The 20093-nt window shown below is 37.8% G+C and overlaps 1 protein-coding gene across 1 annotated transcript in view; it reads right to left on the minus strand.

The window, feature by feature from the left end:
- The window catches only part of ush2a (Usher syndrome 2A (autosomal recessive, mild)), a 182954-nt gene that overhangs the window by 49717 nt on the left and 113144 nt on the right, over positions 1–20093 (minus strand). Inside the window, 7 exon segments of the mRNA XM_055036528.1 lie at positions 3986–4140; positions 4263–4460; positions 7157–7496; positions 8083–8306; positions 18234–18443; positions 18563–18731; positions 19040–19256. Of these exon segments, the coding sequence (XP_054892503.1) occupies positions 3986–4140; positions 4263–4460; positions 7157–7496; positions 8083–8306; positions 18234–18443; positions 18563–18731; positions 19040–19256 (1513 nt within the window).

Raw genomic sequence — 20093 nt, forward strand, 5'->3', positions numbered from 1 at the left:
GTCCCCCACAATGCTATGCAATTAGATCGCTGCTACAACAACGAAGGAGACATACAAGCGCGTACACAAAGATAAACACACACAGGTATGTGTGAGTATATGCATTCAAGTACAGAGACGAAGAAGAGGAGGAAACAGCAAGGGTGGAAGAGCAGACAGAAGTAAGGAAGACAGAGGGAGGAATGGGATCATTCAGGAACGTTTCAGTGTGCCAAAAGTTGAAATGTCAGTCAAGGCTTAGTTCAAATGTAACAGCGCACCTTGAAATACAAAAATAAAGCTCATTCACCTTTTAAGTGATTACAAGAACATAATTCTTGACTACAACAAAATTCGGAAACACTGACAGGCATGCAGATTTTATCCCTTCAATCCCACTTTTAGTCTTAATCCTGATATTCATTTGGCAACGTCACTGCGATGTCCTCTTCAAAGTATTCAAATGCAACATATTGACGTCAAAGTTCATTCTTTGAAGCAAGCATAAAAAGTTTTATTTTTCATATTTCAAAAAAATGGGAACAAATGTAATGTTTTCATTTATTGCAACATATTTTATTTAATATCATCAATTCCCTTTCAAAAATCATATAAATTGTGTCAAGAGTGCAGAGTTTATCCTTTAAAGGTTTATTATATGAACAAAAACAGAGTCAGAATTTGGTATTCTAGTTGTCTACTTTCTTAATTAGCCCAAAATACCACTGTATGTTGACATTTAATTAGCTTTCAATGTCTTTACTATGGACATTTTCATCTCCTAAACATTTATGCATCAATTTGTGACATAATTCAAAAACATATAAAGTTTCTAGAAGCTCATGCTATATTAAAGTCACACACTGTATCAACATTTAGTGTCAATCATGTATTTTTTTGCATTTCGAAAATTTCAGAGAAGAATCAATAATGAAGTATGGATTTTCAATAGCAGCATTTTTAACCATTTGCCCGCAATTATCATTAACACGAACATCATCTATTGTAGCCTGTATTCCAACGGTTTATCGCTTTCTTTATTTTGTCACTGCAATTTAATGTTTCTTACTTGTTTGTTGTTTTTTGTTTTCACTTTTCTCTTGCCTTGATCCTGGACTCTGAAATACAATTAAACTCACGTTACCTGAATGAGTCTTAAAGCTGTAGTCCACTTGAACTGAATTACTGAAACAAAAATGACCTAGTCTAGAGTTCTGGGTGGATAATTGTTTGATCTGAACCAATCTCGACAGTCAGATTACATGTTTTGAAAGGTGTATATAATTTAAAATGCTAAGTGTTTGTGTGGAGGAAGATATGAACACTCTAACACAAAGGGACTGTGAGTCCCTAGGAGATAAAACGAACTGAGTGGCAGTTGCGAAAGTAAAGCAGCTGCTTAGATAGTGTGATGGTGTTGAAGATGAAAGGGGTTAAGAAAGTAAGGAGATAAGTGTAAGGAGAACCTGGGAACTGTGACTCTTAGATCAGGCGAACGACAGGAGACAAATGGCAGAGAAAACAGGGCAAAAGGATTGTGAGACACAGAAGAACCAATCGCTCTTCCTCGCGCTCTAAGTGACCAACTGTATTAGATCAGCACCTTCTGTTGTCACAGTAGGTGTGTGCTTGTGAGTGTCTGTGTTTGTTCCCAGGCAGGTGTGAGTGTGTGTGTGTGTTTTTTGTGTATGAGGAAGCTGATGCCAGGTAATTGCAGTGGTGTATTAGGTTAGTTCAAGTTATCCCATAATTGGGACTGTTTGGCCAATTTTCACTGTTGTACAAACTAATGCAACTCACTCCTCTTCCATCCACTGCAGGGAAAGGGTGAGCTTGTTTGTGTGACCATATGTCTGTGAGGGAGACAGAGGGGAAAATTGATTGCAGAGAGTTTGGAGTATTAAGAGTACACGAATGCACACAATGCTAAAGATTTCCACAGCACAAAAAAAAAGTAAAAAAAAACAACCCAAAAATTATATATGGGAAAATATTTCAAAGAAGTTTGAGATTTCCTTTCCACAGATGTTCAGTTCAACCCCACAGATACCAACCATCCTATGATAACTTATTAACAAATCACCTTGGATATATTAGTTGGACCTTTCTATATAAAATACCTAAATATCTTTTAGTAGGAAGTCAGAAAAGTAGTGGGATATGACTTAATTGTATAGTGTCAATTCACTACAAATGTTTTAAAGTTAAATTTTTCATTCAAATTAGTAAAAAGTTTTTCATCAAGTCAATTACATCAAGTCAGTGACTTGTAGTAATCACCTTTTCTAAACAAACAGAGCGACAATAGACAAATTAACATAAGCTAATTATATTTCAGAGATTATATTTCACTGAATTTTGTGTATTTGAAACATTAAAGGAACATGTTAAAAAGTATGAGAGCAATAATATTAACTAGATGCGTACAATCAGAAGTTCTAATATGCAGTTTATAGTTGCAACTTTAGCTACAGTTTTTATGTGGCAGCATTTTATTGTTTTTCCAACTGGGAAGAGGGAAATATGACCTACAAGAACAAAGGGGGTACACAGGAGTCTGAATGCTGGATTCCTGACACATCCAACTCTGTTATTGAGTCTTCTTTTTCTGACATGAACATGTACAAAAAGGCAAAACGAATAGCACAGTAAAATCTGTGATTTTTAGGATTTTATCCATAGCACTTTAGAGTCATTACTTAAAACTTTTATACTGTATATGTTAAGGCTGATCTGAAAACTCTTAGAAACTTTAATTATCCTGTTTGTCTTCATCTAGAAGCTTTATGTTACAAATAGAGCTTATGTTTCCCAGAGAGCCACTGGGAGGTAGAGTAAGAAACAAAATAAAAAAACATCAGAAATTCTTTTTAAAACGCTTATTTTTCTTAATCGTTTAAGAGTTCATGTCTGATCCTTCAAACATGTGATAAACATGTGATCCTCAGTAATACATAATGCATTTTCTCTCTCCAGAAAAAAAGATGACATTAAAACTGCATATGTTAAGTTATCTTAAGCACAAGGTTTGTTATTTTGTTCCATTATTTTGATAGCGAACTGAACCATCATTGTTTTCCCCCCTCACTGTTTGGTAATTTTCCTTTCATTCTTTGGTTACACATTTGGTACATTCAACCATAATTTTTACAGAATTGTGAAAGACACTACACAGTGCTTAGCAGTGATAAGCCGATGAAATTAATTGTCGCGGTGATATCAGCTCAGCTAGAGCGAGAGCGATAGCAAGGGAGAATACTTTCTGGATGTATTATGTCCATTATCACAAACATCGGCAAGACTCAGCAAATCCAGAGTCCTGCATAGAGAGGGAGAGCAAAAATAAGGCTAAAACAATTTGTTTCTGCAAATGAACATCATGGAGTTACAGTGGAAATGTAACAGGTGGGGCAGATGGAGAAAATGCCTAAATTATAATTAGGGATATAAAACTGAGCACTAGAAGCACGATGAGAACATTCTTATAACTCAGTATTTAGCTTCAGCTTGGGTTTGGAAAAAAGACTTCAAATGATTGTATAACATGATGTCATCAAACCAAATATTGAAATTTGGTCAAAAGGAAAGAATGTTGAAATATTTGTACTCAAATGAGTGAAGTAACATCTTTCTTCTTAAGAGGCTTTATTAAACGTCTACTTCTTTTGACAACTAAAAATTTCAAGCTTTCAGAGTATATTCAGTCAATAAATCTAACAAATCATTATTATATCAGGCTGTCTGTTTATTGTGACACATTTCATTCAAACATTTTAATACTGTCAAAATAAAACTTCTGTAAATTTTACACCACACAAACAACAGAATTTTGTTTGATGTTGACCAGCAATAAAAATGTCCAAAGCGAGGAAAGTTTTCTGAAGCCTTATGTATCCATGAAGCATATTTTTGTTTTTGGTGTCATTTTATTGCCTAATGATTTGTTGGTTTAAAACAAACTGCACTTGGAGCGTTTTTAAAGATTTGATAAATATGTTTGTCTTACCTTTGTGCTGTCGGTACAACCAGCCTGGTTACAGGCCCTCAGCTGGTAGACAAACTCCTGAAAAGGCCCGATCCCTCCCACATCGGTAAAAGTATTTTCATCTCCACGATAACGCTCTTGTCCATCTCGCAGCACAACATAATGGGTTATAATACCTAAAATAAACCGGAGAAAGGTCTTTTCAGGATTTGAGTTCACTCACAACTAAACTCAGGAACAGACAAAGAGGAGGCTTTATAACACATCACCACAAAATGAAACAAACATGCACACTCACCGTTAGGTCTGGCTGGAGCTTGCCATTGCAGCTGGACGATGTCATTTCGTTCGCCGAGCCGACTCCAGCGGGGCGGGGCCAATCCCCATGGTTCGTCTTCACTTGTTGTCACTGCCGTAACGTCAGTGGAGCCTGGGCCGAAGCTGTTCCAGCCCCTCACGCGATACTCATAGGTTGTAAAAGGCTCCAGATCACTGTCTACATCAAGAAATGCAACATAATGGAAAATAAATCTGTCTTTTCCAAAGAAAACATTTTGGATTTGTGGTTGTGACCTTTTACATCCATTCAAACCTGGCACTAACATCTCTCAGAGATCCTTTGAATCAGGATGGCGTGTTGGATGCACTCAAAAAGGTTTTGAGGTTGGCTTATCTTTTTCTGTTCTCTGCATTTTGCTGCTGCTTTGCATCATTTACAGCTCTTACCTCTGCACTGGACTCAATTTCTGAAGCAAACTTCTATAAATACATACAGATATTACCACAGTAACCATGTCAAGCACATAGGAACAACTTGGACCTATTATTTATGTCACATGCCTCATTTTCTTTGACACAAACACAGCAGATCCACAAATTAAGTAAACTTTTGTCAGACAAATGTCTGACAAAGAACTGAAGGTCCTCAAAATTTTAAGAACTATGTTAAACTGAAAAATCATATCAGAATGATCTTTCTAAATCAATAAGGGAGATGTAAAAGATAGTGCACCTGTCTAACTAATTCATTTGCAGATAAATGTAATATAAATGTTTCAAAATACAACCAAGGAGCAAAAATCTATCGTTTCAGAAGACCTGGTGGAGTAAGTGAAAAAGAAAACTTCAGGGGATTTTCAACCTCTTCCTTTTCTTAGAATGTATGAACCTTTAATGACACGCAAAGGAAAAGTTTATGTCCACAACATCAGTTTAAAGATTAATCTTTCAAGCTGTTTACTATTATACTGCAAACTGTAAAATGTAACACAAATATGCACTGCCACTGGTGCAAAGTTGTAAACATGTGGCTATGGCGGCAGTCCCCTGACGCTAAGACTGTTACAACCCTTCTGGTGATGAGGTGTTACGCTAGAGGAACATATATACATACAAATGCACTTGCACACATACATGGGCATTGCTTTTAGTAGTGCAAAGGGACTGCTGCTGTAAATGGCTCTGCTTAAATGGCCAGTCTGGGGCTCTTGTCTTTACTGCTGTCATAACTTAAGTAGCAAAACACAGAGGGACACAAATGCAAATACACATCAAACATCTTTGTTCCCCAAAAAAGATCCCAGTGCTTTGTCTGATTATTAACTTTTATGAATATAGGTTGTTTGTTGACAGAGTGGTACATTTTTATGGCTCTAACTGTAAATACAAAGCTGTTGGGGTTTGATCTTTGTATGTTATGATGCTCTGTGTTTAAGTGTGCATGCGCGCGTTTGCGTGCACATGAGAAACATCTGGTGTATGGTGGGTGGCGACAGCTTTATGTGCCTCTGCCCAGATGGTGTCACAGCACCGCCCTGAAACTCTTATCCTAACCGCTCTATGCCACACACACAAAGTAATCACAGCACATACATGGACCTACAGAGATTCTAACTGAATTAAAACACATAATATGTGAAATCATTGCTACTGAACCAAATATGCTATAAATACTCTTCATCACCTTTAATACTGAACAAAAAGTCTGCAATACCCAAATAAACAGTGTGTGGCTGGACCAAAAATGAAGACACAATCATCCACAGACAGACACATAAACTTCCTCCCTTTGGGCTAATAAACTGCGGATCATTTTGAAACAGCATCTAAATGCCCATCTCGCTTTAATTACATACAAGTCTACAGCTCAGAGAGGATTAGCTGCTAACAGCGATTACCTTACACTGCAACAGCTGTTTTAAGCATAGCATGGTATGTGTGTGATTCTGCAGGGGTGACGACCTCTCTGTACAGTCACCGGAGTTCGGCAGCAAACACATTCAAGTATAGACTTATACAGGCTCCTAATGTAACTGAGAGCTGCTCTTTTCATATATCAATTCTGCATTAGTTGTGCAACAATCTTACAAAGCAATTACGGCTGACGTTTTCTTTGGGGGTATGTCAGTTACAGGAAAAATAAATAAATAAAAGAAATCAAGACACTGACAAATCTCCATCCTAAAGCTCAATCAGCTCAATGGGGAGCCTCTGAAAACATCAGTTTTTTATTTTTACTTATGCTCAATTTGAATTGGGTGGGTTTTATTTTATCGCAGGAATATATTTTGCTCTGACAGTATGCTTATGGTTATTGTCCTGCTGTAAGGTGTACCAACACTTTACTTTGATTAAATACATTTAGATGTTTGAAGGATTTCTCAAACATGCGCGAATGAATCAAAACAATGCATTTGATGAAGAAATTACATTATAACATGATATGCAGCTCAAAAAAGTCAATTTTGGATCATTACGTTCTTTGTTCCTTTAACCTATTGTCTATGAAGATAAGGAAATATCCAGAAAAAATTATTTATGAAGCTTTTAAAAATAAGGTAAAGGTGGTATAATGCTAGTTTTCTCTCTCCTAATTGGTCTGATTTAGCTGCGTGCACCAGACATATATATATAGTTTGTTGTCTTCTTATTTTGTACATTTCACAGCTTTTGAATGGCCTAATTGTTTTTCCTTTGTTAGATATCGTAATGAAATTCTAGGCTTTAATCCAACTGAGAACATAAAACAGGACTTGAAACTAAAGTTCACAGAACCTCTACGTCCAATCAGATATTTTGCAAAGAACTGGTTAAAATCCAATTTTCTACATGTGCACAGCCATTAAAGTCAAACCCTAAAACGCTTCCAGCTGTAATGCGGTGAAAACACTGTAAAAAAATGTATTTATTTACCTGTATATGTGTGAACACTGGCCTCTCCGCTGTACACCACCTCCTCATGTGACGAACACAGAGTTCCTCCTGACTCCGAGTTCTCAGTATTTGTGTGACTGTTTCTGTCAGCAATTTTGTTAGGATTTCTGCTTCTGCTTGTATGAGGTGGCAGGACAGTAGAGAGGGTTTCCAGCAGGCTGCTGATGAATGGCGGTTGTGTCACGGATTGTGTGTCGGAGAGTGGGTGTGCAGTCAGGACCCAAGTGCAGGCAGTCAGAGATGGATCAAGGTCACAGGAGCCACAGTAAGATGTAGAAGCAGCAGCCACAGGACACACAACTCCATGCAAACACTGGGGCTGCACAAAGGTGAAAAAGAGACAACGCAATAAGAGAAGAGTTTCTCAGCAGCAGTAAAACTACAGAGTATCTTTCATATTCAAATATATATATTTTGGAGTTTTTTTCTTAAAATGAGGAATGCAAATCTAGTGTCTTTTTACATATGTGTGTGTGCTTTACATGCACCATAATGACATCATTAGGGCTAATGAGTGCTCCCAGTCTTTGTCTGAGTGTGCGCATGTGTGTGTGCTTGCATAAACCATCACATGCTGACTTAGGAACACACAAACACCGCATGACCCGAGGTGATAAATGGTGGATGGCACATTCAACGACTCCTGATGTGACAATAAGGACGAGTGGATGGTGGAAACTAATTCTATCTGTCCACATGTCCATTTAGCTGACAGAGACAGGTATCAGGCATTTCCTTCACTTACAGTCAGAGAAGCAGTGTTTGTTGTTTTCTTGAGCAGAGCAATCAAATTAAAAATAAAACAGTTTGTCGTTGCAAAGTCTTGCAGAAGAGATGAGTGGAAAGTGACAATAAAAAAACTGAATCCGCTTTGAGAAGTGTTTCAACCACAACTTGAAACATACCGGTATCAGCAGCCCGGCCGTGGCTTGATCAGCACAAACGTGCCGTCGGGGGTCAAAACCAATCCCATTACAGCATTTTTCGTCCAGATGTATGACCTTTGACCCACAACACTGCAGCTTCACAGTGGCATTTCCAGAAGGGTGAATTGTGGGATATCCGTCGTTGTCCACACAGCAAAGTGAGGTTGAAGAGTTTATATACTCTTTTCCACAGCAGATGAAACCTAAAGACAGGAAAATAAGCTTGGTGTCATTGTTGCATTGCATCCGTATCTTAGCATGGCAGGTCATATGGGACCTGCCATATTTATGGGCTGGCCAAATGAAACCAAAGCTGAACACTTTGGATCCCATTAAACAAAATGATTTACAGGTAAAGAAGTCTTCAAATCCTAAAGCAATAGTGAAGTTTGGAGGTGGGAAAATCATGGTGTGTGGTTGTTTTTCAGCACACCATGCTGGAAGACTGAACAAATATACATTCTAGATACTAAAAACTGCTGTCATCTACCAGGATGATGAAGATGAAACAAAAACGAATGTTTTAATGTGAAAATGATTCCTAACACTCAAAAACTAGTTTCAGAGAAAAAAGCTGTGAGAACAGGTCAACCAATAACCGAAAGGCCAAGATAATTTTACTGATCCACTAATCACCAGCAAAGGCTTTTGTATGGAACAAATTTCAGTAAGTGCGTCATTCTGTTTTATCACTCATAACTTAATTATGTGGTGGACTATGATAATAAAACAAAAAGCAAAATACAGGCTTGAGAGAATACACAATGAATTCAGAAAGCTCTGGAATTACACACCTGTTTAAAAGACGAGATTTTTACAATATCTCTCTTCAAAAAGAGAGATATTAGCTCTCGGTGTAGCTGCCTCCGTCATCTCAGCATTTGGGTCCTCAACAACCTCATTAAATGACAACATTATGTTGTTGATCCTCTGCATTCCTCCCTGCATTTCTTACACTCTGCTCTTCATCTGATTTGCTCAGGAACAGTATTTAAGTTGAGCTGAATATTTTTCTTATCATGCTTACATACATCCAACGATCCAATTCTCTCCTCGGAACCAAGCATATCTCTCTTCCTCTGGTGTATTCACGGCTCAGCAGCAATATTCAGGCACCACTGTTGGAAACGTGTAAAGGAAGAGGAAGTGTGTTTGTCGGAGAGCTGCCATCTCTGACAGTGATAGGTGATGTCTGTCTGCCACTGCATCACCTTCAGCAGCAAGGTGACATTTAAAATACATGCTATTCCTCTATTTGTGTATGTTGTTTTTTTTAACATTCTCCAGATATTCACTTTGCAGATTCAACTGCCTTGAGTTATGTATGGCTGACATACTGGAACTGCTGAAGAGGCTGAACGATTATTGTTGGGAAACACCGAAGCGTCATTTTCAAAGAAATGTCAAAGTCAGTGGCAAATTATTGAAATCTTTTTAGAACATTAATTTGACTTACATTTTTTGAAATTCAGCTGAAAGTAAAGCAAATTTATGGGAAATAAAAGCTGCATTGAAATGCTTTTTGTATGTACTTTTGCACCTTTTAAACCAGTTTAAATTTTTTTTGTCTTCTTATTTTCCCAACTAACATAATTGATAGAAAATCTAAATAAAATAAAAATAAAAGTTGAGTTGTTCAGGTAGATTGTTTTTCAGACATGCAGTCATTTGCATTGAATAGCTGATGAAATGGGAATTATTAAAGCTATGTAATGTAATTTAAATAAAAAATTGAACATGTGGCATAAGCTTGAAATTTCTAACAATAAGCAAATTATGTACAGTTGAGTTCATTCAATCGAAATATATTTCAGACAAGAAATGGAGCAAATCACACAAACATTATAAGCAATGGCACCAAAAACCAGCTAAAGCACATCCTGGACCTGATTGTGTTTCTGGCAAAGATCCTTCCTTACACATAATCTGTAATTACACTGAAAGAAGATTTGACCTGCAGATAGAAAGATATGACTAATGCCGTAATATTAAAATGGGCAACAGAAAAGTAAATGTTACTGTCATGAATTATTTTGTGTAGACGCTCCATGCTGAGCCCTGCTGGATGCCACCTGGGGGGGGCGGCCCACGATGGCCATCCTTAAATCCACCACTGCTTCCAGGCTTTGGTTGTGCATTCAATTAAGGTTATAATATACTGTGTTAGAGTCAGCAGCTCCCTGCTGCGATCCTACATTAGAAATACAAATGAGAGTAGAAGGGTTACTCTAAAAATGTGCTGTGACGATGGAAAATAAAAGCGTTTATTGTAAACTTGAGTCATCTGTCTTTACAGAACAGTTTATGTGTTGCTTAGATGAAGAAAACAGAGATATGCTTAAAAGTCATTAAGGACTATTTAACAAGAAAATATATCCTTCCTGGTGGCATCATCTACCCCTAGCTGTGTTGGCTATTTTATTTAATAACAGACATTAAACTCTAAGTCATAGCTCTATATCATGGCCCTGTAATGGGGCTGCAGCTAGTTATGAAGTGATAAATAACTTATTGTTTCACGCTCTAATCAGCATTCACACTTCACGCACATTAAATGCTGTTAATTTAAGCAATCATTCCACTTAAAGGCCAAAAGTTGAGAATGGCATATATTTTATTCTGCGCTGTTGCAGAGCATTATATGCTCAACACATCAATCACAGGCTCCATATGACAGGGAGCCGCATGTGTGTGTGATTGTGTGACATAAAGGCAGCCTGACGGCTACTAACTCACTTAGCAGCGGCAGATGTTGCGGAGCGGAGCGGGGTCTTGGTGGCCAATTCCCTCTGCGCCTTACTTCAGCTTCAATGACGCGCAAATAAACAGCTCAACACTTTTCTAAAATAGCTTTCCTTTACTCATCCCTTGTCCTCCTGCCAGTCTTACCTCCACTCCTCTGTTTTAACATAAAGCATAAAGCAACTAACGTGTTTTAGTCTAAGCTGCACCAAGCCGGTGGTTTTCATTTGTAGCCTCTGGTAGAGAAGACCTGGACCTGAGCTCTTAATGGGGATTGTTTTTAAGTTTCTGCATTCCTCTCCATCTTCAGTTACTTTTGGTGCCTTTTCCTCTGACACAATCTGGTCTCTATCTTTGTTATAAAATTCTTTTCTTTTAAAACTAAGTGCAGCTTGCAGCTCCCAAGGCAATTTTTTTTTTTTTTGCAGATAAGAGCCCTCACTTCATCTATTGCTTGAGTTTGAACTGTTTTTGCTTTTTGCAACTTTTTTCTCTTGGCAACATCTTGAGGATTTTCTCCTGTCACAAACTTTGTTTCCGCATTTGCTTTTTTTCTGTCTGTCTGCAACTTTACAGTTCAGTCTGATGTTTGTTTACAGTACTGCAGCTTTCGTTATTATTGCATTATCATCCATTCAGCAGAAATCCAATCCCTGTCTTTGTAAGCGTTATCTGACATGCCTGAACATTTGTGTTAACATTCTGTAACACACACACATACATAGATTTTTTTTCTCCACCTCTCCATAAGCTGTGTTTTTTTTAATGATTGTCTATGTGTAGGCAACATTTTATTACACACCTCTTGTTTTCTCTTTTGCATCACTGAAAGCTTCAGCCCTAATCTTCAGATTTACGCAGGATTTGCATACATTCGTTAATAGCGTCGGGAGCGCAGCGTCAACACAAGGTGCTTAGACAATGTGAATTATTATTAGGGTTTCAGTCATTCCACTTAATGATAAGTCAATATTTAGACCCGCCAATGAACTAAAGATAAAAATGTGTGTTGTGGATTAGTAAATCCGAGCTCTCTAGGAGACCAAAGCCCCTCCACAACTTTAAACAAACCAAACACTTTTAAATACCTGAATATATTACAAGGGGTGTGGAACCAAGTGCACAGCAAGTACATGCATTCAGAGCATTTCATTAAGCCTTGCAGACCCTCTGCTTGTTTTACAAATGTGCATCGCTTGTAGACTTCAACGAGAAAGCACACCAAAAGTTGCTGTTCTCAATAACACTTAAAAATGTATTTTAGTTCTACTAAAATGTATTTTAGTTCTACTCTCCTGCACACATGCATGCATGTTGCTTGGAAAAGGTGTCTGTGTGTGCACATGCTTGCACTTTGTGCTCCTCAGAGGCCTGACTACATGTCATGTCAAGAGATAAAATCAGAGAGGATTGACTTTCTCACAGCGCACAGAGTTCCCCTGTGAACACACACATATGGACGGGAGGCAGCAATCACACTTGCATAATAAAAGAAGCTGTACATGTTTTTTTCCCAGAAGACCAGTTGTCCTATTGTCTTTGAGAGTTTTTTTAAACATTTTTTTTTTTACAGCAACATTACCAGCTGGACTTGCTCATGAAAAAGTGTGCACAGTAATTCATTGTGGTTCTCAAATGTACACACAGTTTTCCCCTTCTAATGTGAAATTTACTTGGTACATCAACTAAAAAACATCTGTTCAGAAAAGGTAAAAAACCCAACAAAAATATGCAAGCACCTAATCGCATAGTTTAAGTACGCAAACCTATAAACGAAAACTTTACTTCATTGTCAACATCCACTTTTCTTCAGTTTCTTGTGGAAAGGACAAAAAGGATCTCACTATCATATACATCAGCAGCGCACAGCATTGTTTATATAGTATAGATGATTGAGACGTTCCAGTGAGGCTATTAAAAGGCAATTTAGGCATTGGAATAAGAATTAGGTCAGAAATTTCATTTTCTTTTGACTTATAAGAAGCACATAAGTCAAAAGAAATGATTTTGCCTTCAATAGATTAGCAAATAGTGTTTCACAGTTGGACTCCACAAATTATTTGGTTCTCTTTTGTAGTGTACGAGTCAGATTTAGCATTATTTTGATTAAGGTGTTAAATATTGATATTTTTTATTTTCTTGAGTTTTATTTGAGCAGATTCCCAGATAATAAATTAGATTCTTGATTTAATTGGTGATCAGGTCCCAATTTATTTTCAGCGAAGTAGTCATCTACCTTGGGTAATACAAGTTTTTGAAAATTTTCAAGGACTGAAGTGTTCTAAAGTATAAAAGAACTTCAAGTATGTTTAGAGATTGCTATTGCTGTGTAAGTAAACTTCTGAGTTTGGAGATTATAAATAAATATATCCTCACATTAATCTGGCATTTAGCAAATAGAAATAATTTTAGTAATTCTCGATAATTTAAAACAAGAAAAGTTTTGTCTGACTTAACTTTAGACAAAAAAAAAATGTTTATATTTTTATTTGGTGTATTAACCGATTCATATTTTGGTGAAACTTTGTTTTATATGATACAAAAAGTGGCAACATTTTATATTTAAAACCACGTTTAAAAAAAATATGGTTTAGAATAATTAACAAATAAACTAAATTGTGAATATATTTAGTCAAAAAAGTTACATACTTATCTAATATGAATCTAAAACAGATTTTTGTATAAACAGCAGAACTGAAATATTATGTGTAAAAATATTGACATTGTGGTGATAAATTTATAAGTTAACCGACCTAACAGCAATAAGAATACAACAAATACAAATACAACTTGGTCTGACTGTAGTGTCTGACAGCTTGTGCTTTTACTGTTGCCAGTCATTAAAGTAAACCTAATAGAAAAGTCATCATCATAAATACATTAACAGAGAGAGAAATGTCTTCCCGAGTTACGAGGGCACTTTGTCTTATAAAGCAGCCAGACGCTGCTGTTTGGAAGGAACTGGTGTTGGCCATTTTCTAACCAATGATGAGAGGCTTTTGGCAATGACAAACATTCACACAGATATCTACACACGGGGAAACTGAGGAAAACCTACAGAAAAAATAATCAAAGAACCAGTGTCGATCCATCTAAAGTGCAGATACATTCAGACACGAATGAACACAGAGACTTGCATAAAAAGTGTTGAATGGAGGAAGTTTAAATACGAAGTCTATGCACATTTGCACTCCTACACAAGCAAATGCTTGTATGTGAGAGCAAGCATTTGCACTCACTCAGAGACTTTGCAGCCAGTCTCTGAGTGAGCTAGCTTAACTACTGGGATAATTTCCCTCCAGCAAATGGTCACTGTGCCCTTGAAAAACATATTTGATTATTACTTTTTCTCCCCCTCCTCTTTTTTTCTTTTAGCATCATCACAGCCATTTTCATCACGCGCTCTGATGATGGCACGGCAAGGCGCGTTAAGATAACACCCCGGCACCGCCAGGCTTTTAACACTTAAACGGTGAAAAGGGATATTCAGATTTGTCCTTGAACGTTTGGATAGGGCCTGCTGGGCTGGGACAGAGGGAGGGAGTAAGTAAGAGAAGGAGTTAAAGAAATGCTCACAATTTTAAGATTTACTCACTTTCAGGGGAAAAAAAAAGTGAGATGGGGTGAGCATTTATGGTAGCACCCACAGTGAGAAACGGGGCTAGCGAGGTTGAAGGGCAGACCGAAGAGTTGAGATCTGAACGCTAGAAAGAAAAAGTGTAAAGGGGAAATGATTAGTGAAGCGCACAGTGAAGTGGGAGAGAGTCGGGACACAATGGGAGGCCAAAGGCTTCCCACAAGTTCCTTTAAACACCATCTAATCTCACTAAAGTCTTAGTTGCACATTTCATATACTAAGACTCCAAAGAAAAAAAGAATTAAATAAGATTAGAAGTTGGTAGCGAATCTGCAGCATAGCAGGAAGTACTGCGAGAAAAATGACACTCTTCGAAGACAAACAGTGTTTAATAAACTTGAAAGTGAAATCGAATGCTGTTTGAACAAACAAGCAGATTTGAAAGGAAGGGATTTAGCACTGAGACTTTGTGTGATTGTGTAACAACTGGAGAGACGGGGGGAAGGATTAGAGCACATCTCAACAACACACCAGAAACAAAACATGTGTGCAACAGCAAAGTTAGGTTAGTGTTACTGATCAGTTTTATTAATCAGCCACAACATTAAAACTACTTACAGGTAGGAGAAGCAGTGATTCCAGCCTTGTTTTGTAGTACTTTTTTTGCATACTGATTGTATTTTATGAAGTGCAACTGAACTTTTTACAAAATCAAATAAAAAGTAGAGTTTTTTTTTTCCTATACATTTGGCTGTAAACTGTAGTGAACAAGAAACAGAGAAAACCACAGACTTGAGAGGATTTTGAAGGAAAGCCCATTCCAAAATTTGGGAGACTCAAAACCTACTAACTAGTTCTTTAGTTGGTACTTCCAGAACAATCAGACACAGGTAAAACCAAGACATGAGCTATGACTGTGATGGGCCAGCTTTTAAGGTACATTTTCATAATTTCTCAGCTGGGCTACTGAGAAAGAAGACAGGCTGTTTGGTGGTTCAAAGTCTTTTTTGCCAATAAAAGTATATTTTGCATTCCTGTCTGGAGGACGAATAAAGTGGCAAAGAATCCAGGTTGAATGAGATCCAGTGTGAAGTTTCCAGAAACAGTGATTTGCCAAGCAATATCCTTTGATGGTGTTGATGTGTTTTATCAAGTTCAAAGCTTGTGCAAACTGGGATTTTACAGACGGGGTGTCTGAGGGTCTAACCCTCAAGAACCACAATCCCGCAGGTTTTAGTTCCCTGTCTGGTGGTAGTTACTGCCTGCTCAGCGTTTGAATATTCTGCAAAGACCTGTCAACACGCCATCATTTGATCCAGGTGTGTTGAACCAGGATGAGAACTAAAACAGGATACCGGCCTTTATTGTAGAGCATATGCTATTTGAAGATGGTGGTTTCAATGTTCTATTAATCAGAAACTCTATTAAATCTGGTTAATCTATTGAAACAACCATATTGAAACACCTCATAACAAAAGAAGATAACCTTAAGGTTTATGAACTTTGATTTCAGCTTTTTAGTTCTGCAGATGGATTTTTAATGTAGAACTGTTTTAAAGGTTATTTCGAAAGCAAAAAGATCAACTCCTCTTAAATGGGTACAAACTCAAAAGATATCAGGAGAGACTCGACACTAGAAATATCAAATCTCAAAGTTAGATTTAAAACAAATTTTGTTGGCTATTTAAAGATGAAACTCAATAAAACAGAGTTTAAATTTGTTACCCTGGAAGCGTGAAGGTTTCCACATCCATGTTTCTCTACAAGTGTGTGTGTTTATATTTAACTGTGGTTTTGTGTTGATATGAATACTACCGTGTTTGTGTACATGTGCACATGTGCGCACAAGCCGGTATGCGGATCTGTTGCCAGACAGCTGTCTCCTGGCATTGCTGTTCCCCTGCAGTGTGTGTGTATGGTTGTTGACAGTGTGGACGGTAATGTGTGATAGATCGCACTTCAGGGACCCCATAATCACATCAGCCTAACCTAGTCTATCAGCTGGGCACAATGGGATACCCTTCACTCCTCCTTTAATCTGCTCCATCTACCTCTTCACAATTATTCTGTTCTTTCCAGCTCTCACCCCTACTGACTTTAACCCTCCTTTATCCTGGTATTTTAAATATTCACTAGCTAGCGCTAGTTCTCTTTAGAGTTTTCTTGAATCTTCCGCTTCTTGTTGTTTGCAAATAAATTTGAATTTTTAGCCCAATGTAAATGTTGCAATGAATTCTGTTTGTGCAGATTTTTCTCCTCAACGTTACACCAACTCAGCTTTATAAATCTTACTTTATCATAAAAGTAAAACAAATTATCTCCAGATGAAATAGGAAAAGAGTAATGAGTGCAAATGATGCTAAGGTTAAATAAACTATCCTGCTGTAGTATGGCTGCATGCATGATGTGTGTGTGACTCTTTGGAAACCGATGAGTTGGGTTGAGGTTGCATAGCTAGCCGCAGCGCTCCCCGACTGTGCATAGCACCCGGCAAATGGCCCTTAGCCTTGCTAGCACTCCTAGCTCTACGATCCATCATACCATATGCTCTCAATAGGGAAGCTAACGCTAATGACTGATGAGTGAATGAGAAGGAGGGAGGGTGACAAGAAAGAAGATAATATGGAAGAAGAAAGAAAGAGTAAGAGACCAAGCAAAGAACAAACTGATTAATTACACAAAACCAAAGGTGACATCAAAGATAAAAATGAGATGGAAAAATAAGTAAGAGGAAGAAGAAAAAGTTGAGATGGAGGGGAGCATATGCACTCCTTGGGAGGCCTTTTCAAGTGAAGGATGACCATAGAGACCGCCCAGTTACAGGAAAGAAAAGAGGATGTGGTTCAGGAGAAGAAAAAAACAAAAAACAACATTATCAATCAACTGAAGAGGTCAAAGGATTGTAACTTTGTCTTGAAAAAAGACAAAACTGTAAGATTCTCCAGGATACTGTTTTATCTAGAGACTAAACAGGAAAATTGAGTAACAGACAAGAAATCAAATAAGAAAATCTTGTAGAGTTTGTCTAATTATGCATTTATTTTGTGATAAGTAAATTGATGAAGCAGAGATCTTGTGTGTGCTTGTAATTGTGTGTGTGCATGCGTGAAGAATGGTTGATAGGCTAATGGAATACTATAAGCCTGCCCATATGGGGCCATTGTTTATAGGTGATGAATAGAGTCCACGTGTCTTTATCTGGCATTCAACACAAGGCAAACCCTGCCGAGGGCACCCTGTTGACTTCGAGTGTGTGTGTGACTGTGTGCTTAATAAGTGTATGTGTGTGACAATGAGTGTGTGTGAGACAAAGAATGAGTGTGTATTTCTCCCGCTGTGTGCTTGGCAGTGCCCTCAATGGTGCCATCCTGAGCGCGTTTCATCATCATCTGCCATGACAAAGATGTCTAATGACACACACGTACGTTGACACCGACACATAGACACACGCACAGTCCCATCTGTGCCGTGGTATCTGGGTGCTTTGGGACACTGCGGGAGAGGAGGACAGGGAAACGACCCCACGTTCCTGCACCATGTGTCTACCTCTCAACCCATTCTTATCCTCTCTTCTATTGTTTGTCATCTTCTTCCTAATTCTCTCACCCACTCACTCTCATAAACACAAAGATACCACCAGGAATTTGACCCTGACAAAAACTCTTTTTTGCATCAGAGTAACTCGTTTTCTTTACTAGCAAACTTTGTTGGGGAAAAGTCAAGGTAGCTGCATATTCAGTGGAATCCCAACCCATTTGGCAACTTTTGCTGCTTCTCTAGGACTACATGTATGGTTTTCTCTGCCACGCACCTGGTTTATGTGTATGTACAGCATCATCACAGCAAACCAAGACATCATCTACGATTTTGCCTCCACAGCATTGGACCCCATAGCCATCATGCAGTCTCCCACTGCAGCAAAGCTGGCCGCCTGTCATGGAATAAGGAACCCCCCCACAGCAGCTGTCACCGGGCCCCACAGAGACCCGGCCCTGCAAGTGGTCAGGACAGCAGTATTCATCTAGAAAGACAAGGACAGATGAAGGAAAGACTTGAGCGGCATTGAGAAGACTAGACTCAAACCAAGTGGAAGATAATTAATCAGATGTTGGTGCAAACAAAGAAAGTAGAAGAACATACTGGTTTTTACAGGAACATAGTATCTTCCACAGCACTGATGATTAGGCTGAGATGGGACAAGTTTGCCATTGCAACAAACAGGGTGGGAGGAATCATCCCAACCAAAATAAAGCTCATCACAGCAATGATGATGCGGCTTTCTTGTGTGTAGTAATCCACTGCAGCATATCTGCTTAACACACAAGAGCATATACATGGGGGAAACGTTTATTTTTGAAGTTCAATATAGAAAAATCAACATTTTCAAAGCATATATTTGTTCATCATATAAGCATATGGAAACAAAATACTGTCTGTGGGTTTGTGTTAAGGAAATACACTGCATCATAAAGAAAAACCTTTACACCTGTGTTACATCTGTATTTATTTGCATTATAATAATCTTTTTACTGTGGTCAGCATATCCTTACAGTGCATTTGAAATAATAAGTTATATGTAACATTGGAAGACAAAAAAATAAAAAATAAATTATATACCTGTGTTTCAGGATGAAAGCAGGAAGTCCCACACACGCTGTGACCCACAGGACACTGCAGATAGGAACATTTAAACCTTAAACCACCGCCACTGTCAGACGACGGTGTTACCCCTGTTGACCTATTGGTGCATGATCTAAAGGTCCGTCTTAAAACCTCGTAGCCCAGCATGATCCCACTGGGTCGGCCCGGATGGGCCCAATCTAATCTCACCACTCTGTCAGAGGAGAGGTGGAGGGAAGCAAAAACAAAGTGAAAGTGATAGGCAGGAGTAAGTGTCTCCTTCACACTCCATTTTCACAAATGCACACATGCAGTCACACACTTTCAAACACAAATGCATTCATGCATGGTTAATGTCTGACAAAGTTGAGCTACAGTACCAAGGTGTGTGTATCTTTATACACTTTACAGTATTGATTTTCTTCCTTTTTTTAACGCTGACATTTTAGCAGGGAAAATGATCTGTGTTCTAACACACAGTTACATCCTGCAGAGCATCCTGAAACCCTAACCTAAAAAAAATCAACATGAAAAAATGGTTTGCAATAATTTTCAGTTTTTACTTGATGTGAAGCATCTTTTAATTGACATTTATATTTATGTCAAATTCAGCTCCAGTCAGTTTAACTTAATTTCATGTATTTTTACTTATAAAATTCCAAAACCCCCCCAAATATCCTGAAATGCATCAAAAAAATGTCCAGTGATTTTATATTGAATGTTTGTTGAAGACTAAATAAAGTAAATTCCACATGAGGATAAGATGAAAATATGTTGATTTGAAGGAAAACGGGAGTAAAAACAGGGAAATTTAGCTCAATTGTGCCAAAAGATATTAAGAATGAATACAAATATTTTGTCAGCTATTTAAAACACAATAAAAATCAGTCAAGAAGAAATATTAGTAAATGGATTTGTAGCAAAATCCTGGAAAAACAAAGTAGCAGTGAAGAATTGACAGACTGAAACACTTTTTAATGTGAAATTGCTCAAAATCAAAGTTAAATAATCCTGATTTATAGATAAAAATATTATTAAATGTGTCCAGAAT

This window comes from Poeciliopsis prolifica, unplaced genomic scaffold (assembly GCF_027474105.1).
Source record: "Poeciliopsis prolifica strain line A6 unplaced genomic scaffold, Auburn_PproV2 SCAFFOLD011, whole genome shotgun sequence".
Classification (NCBI taxonomy): domain Eukaryota; kingdom Metazoa; phylum Chordata; class Actinopteri; order Cyprinodontiformes; family Poeciliidae; genus Poeciliopsis; species Poeciliopsis prolifica.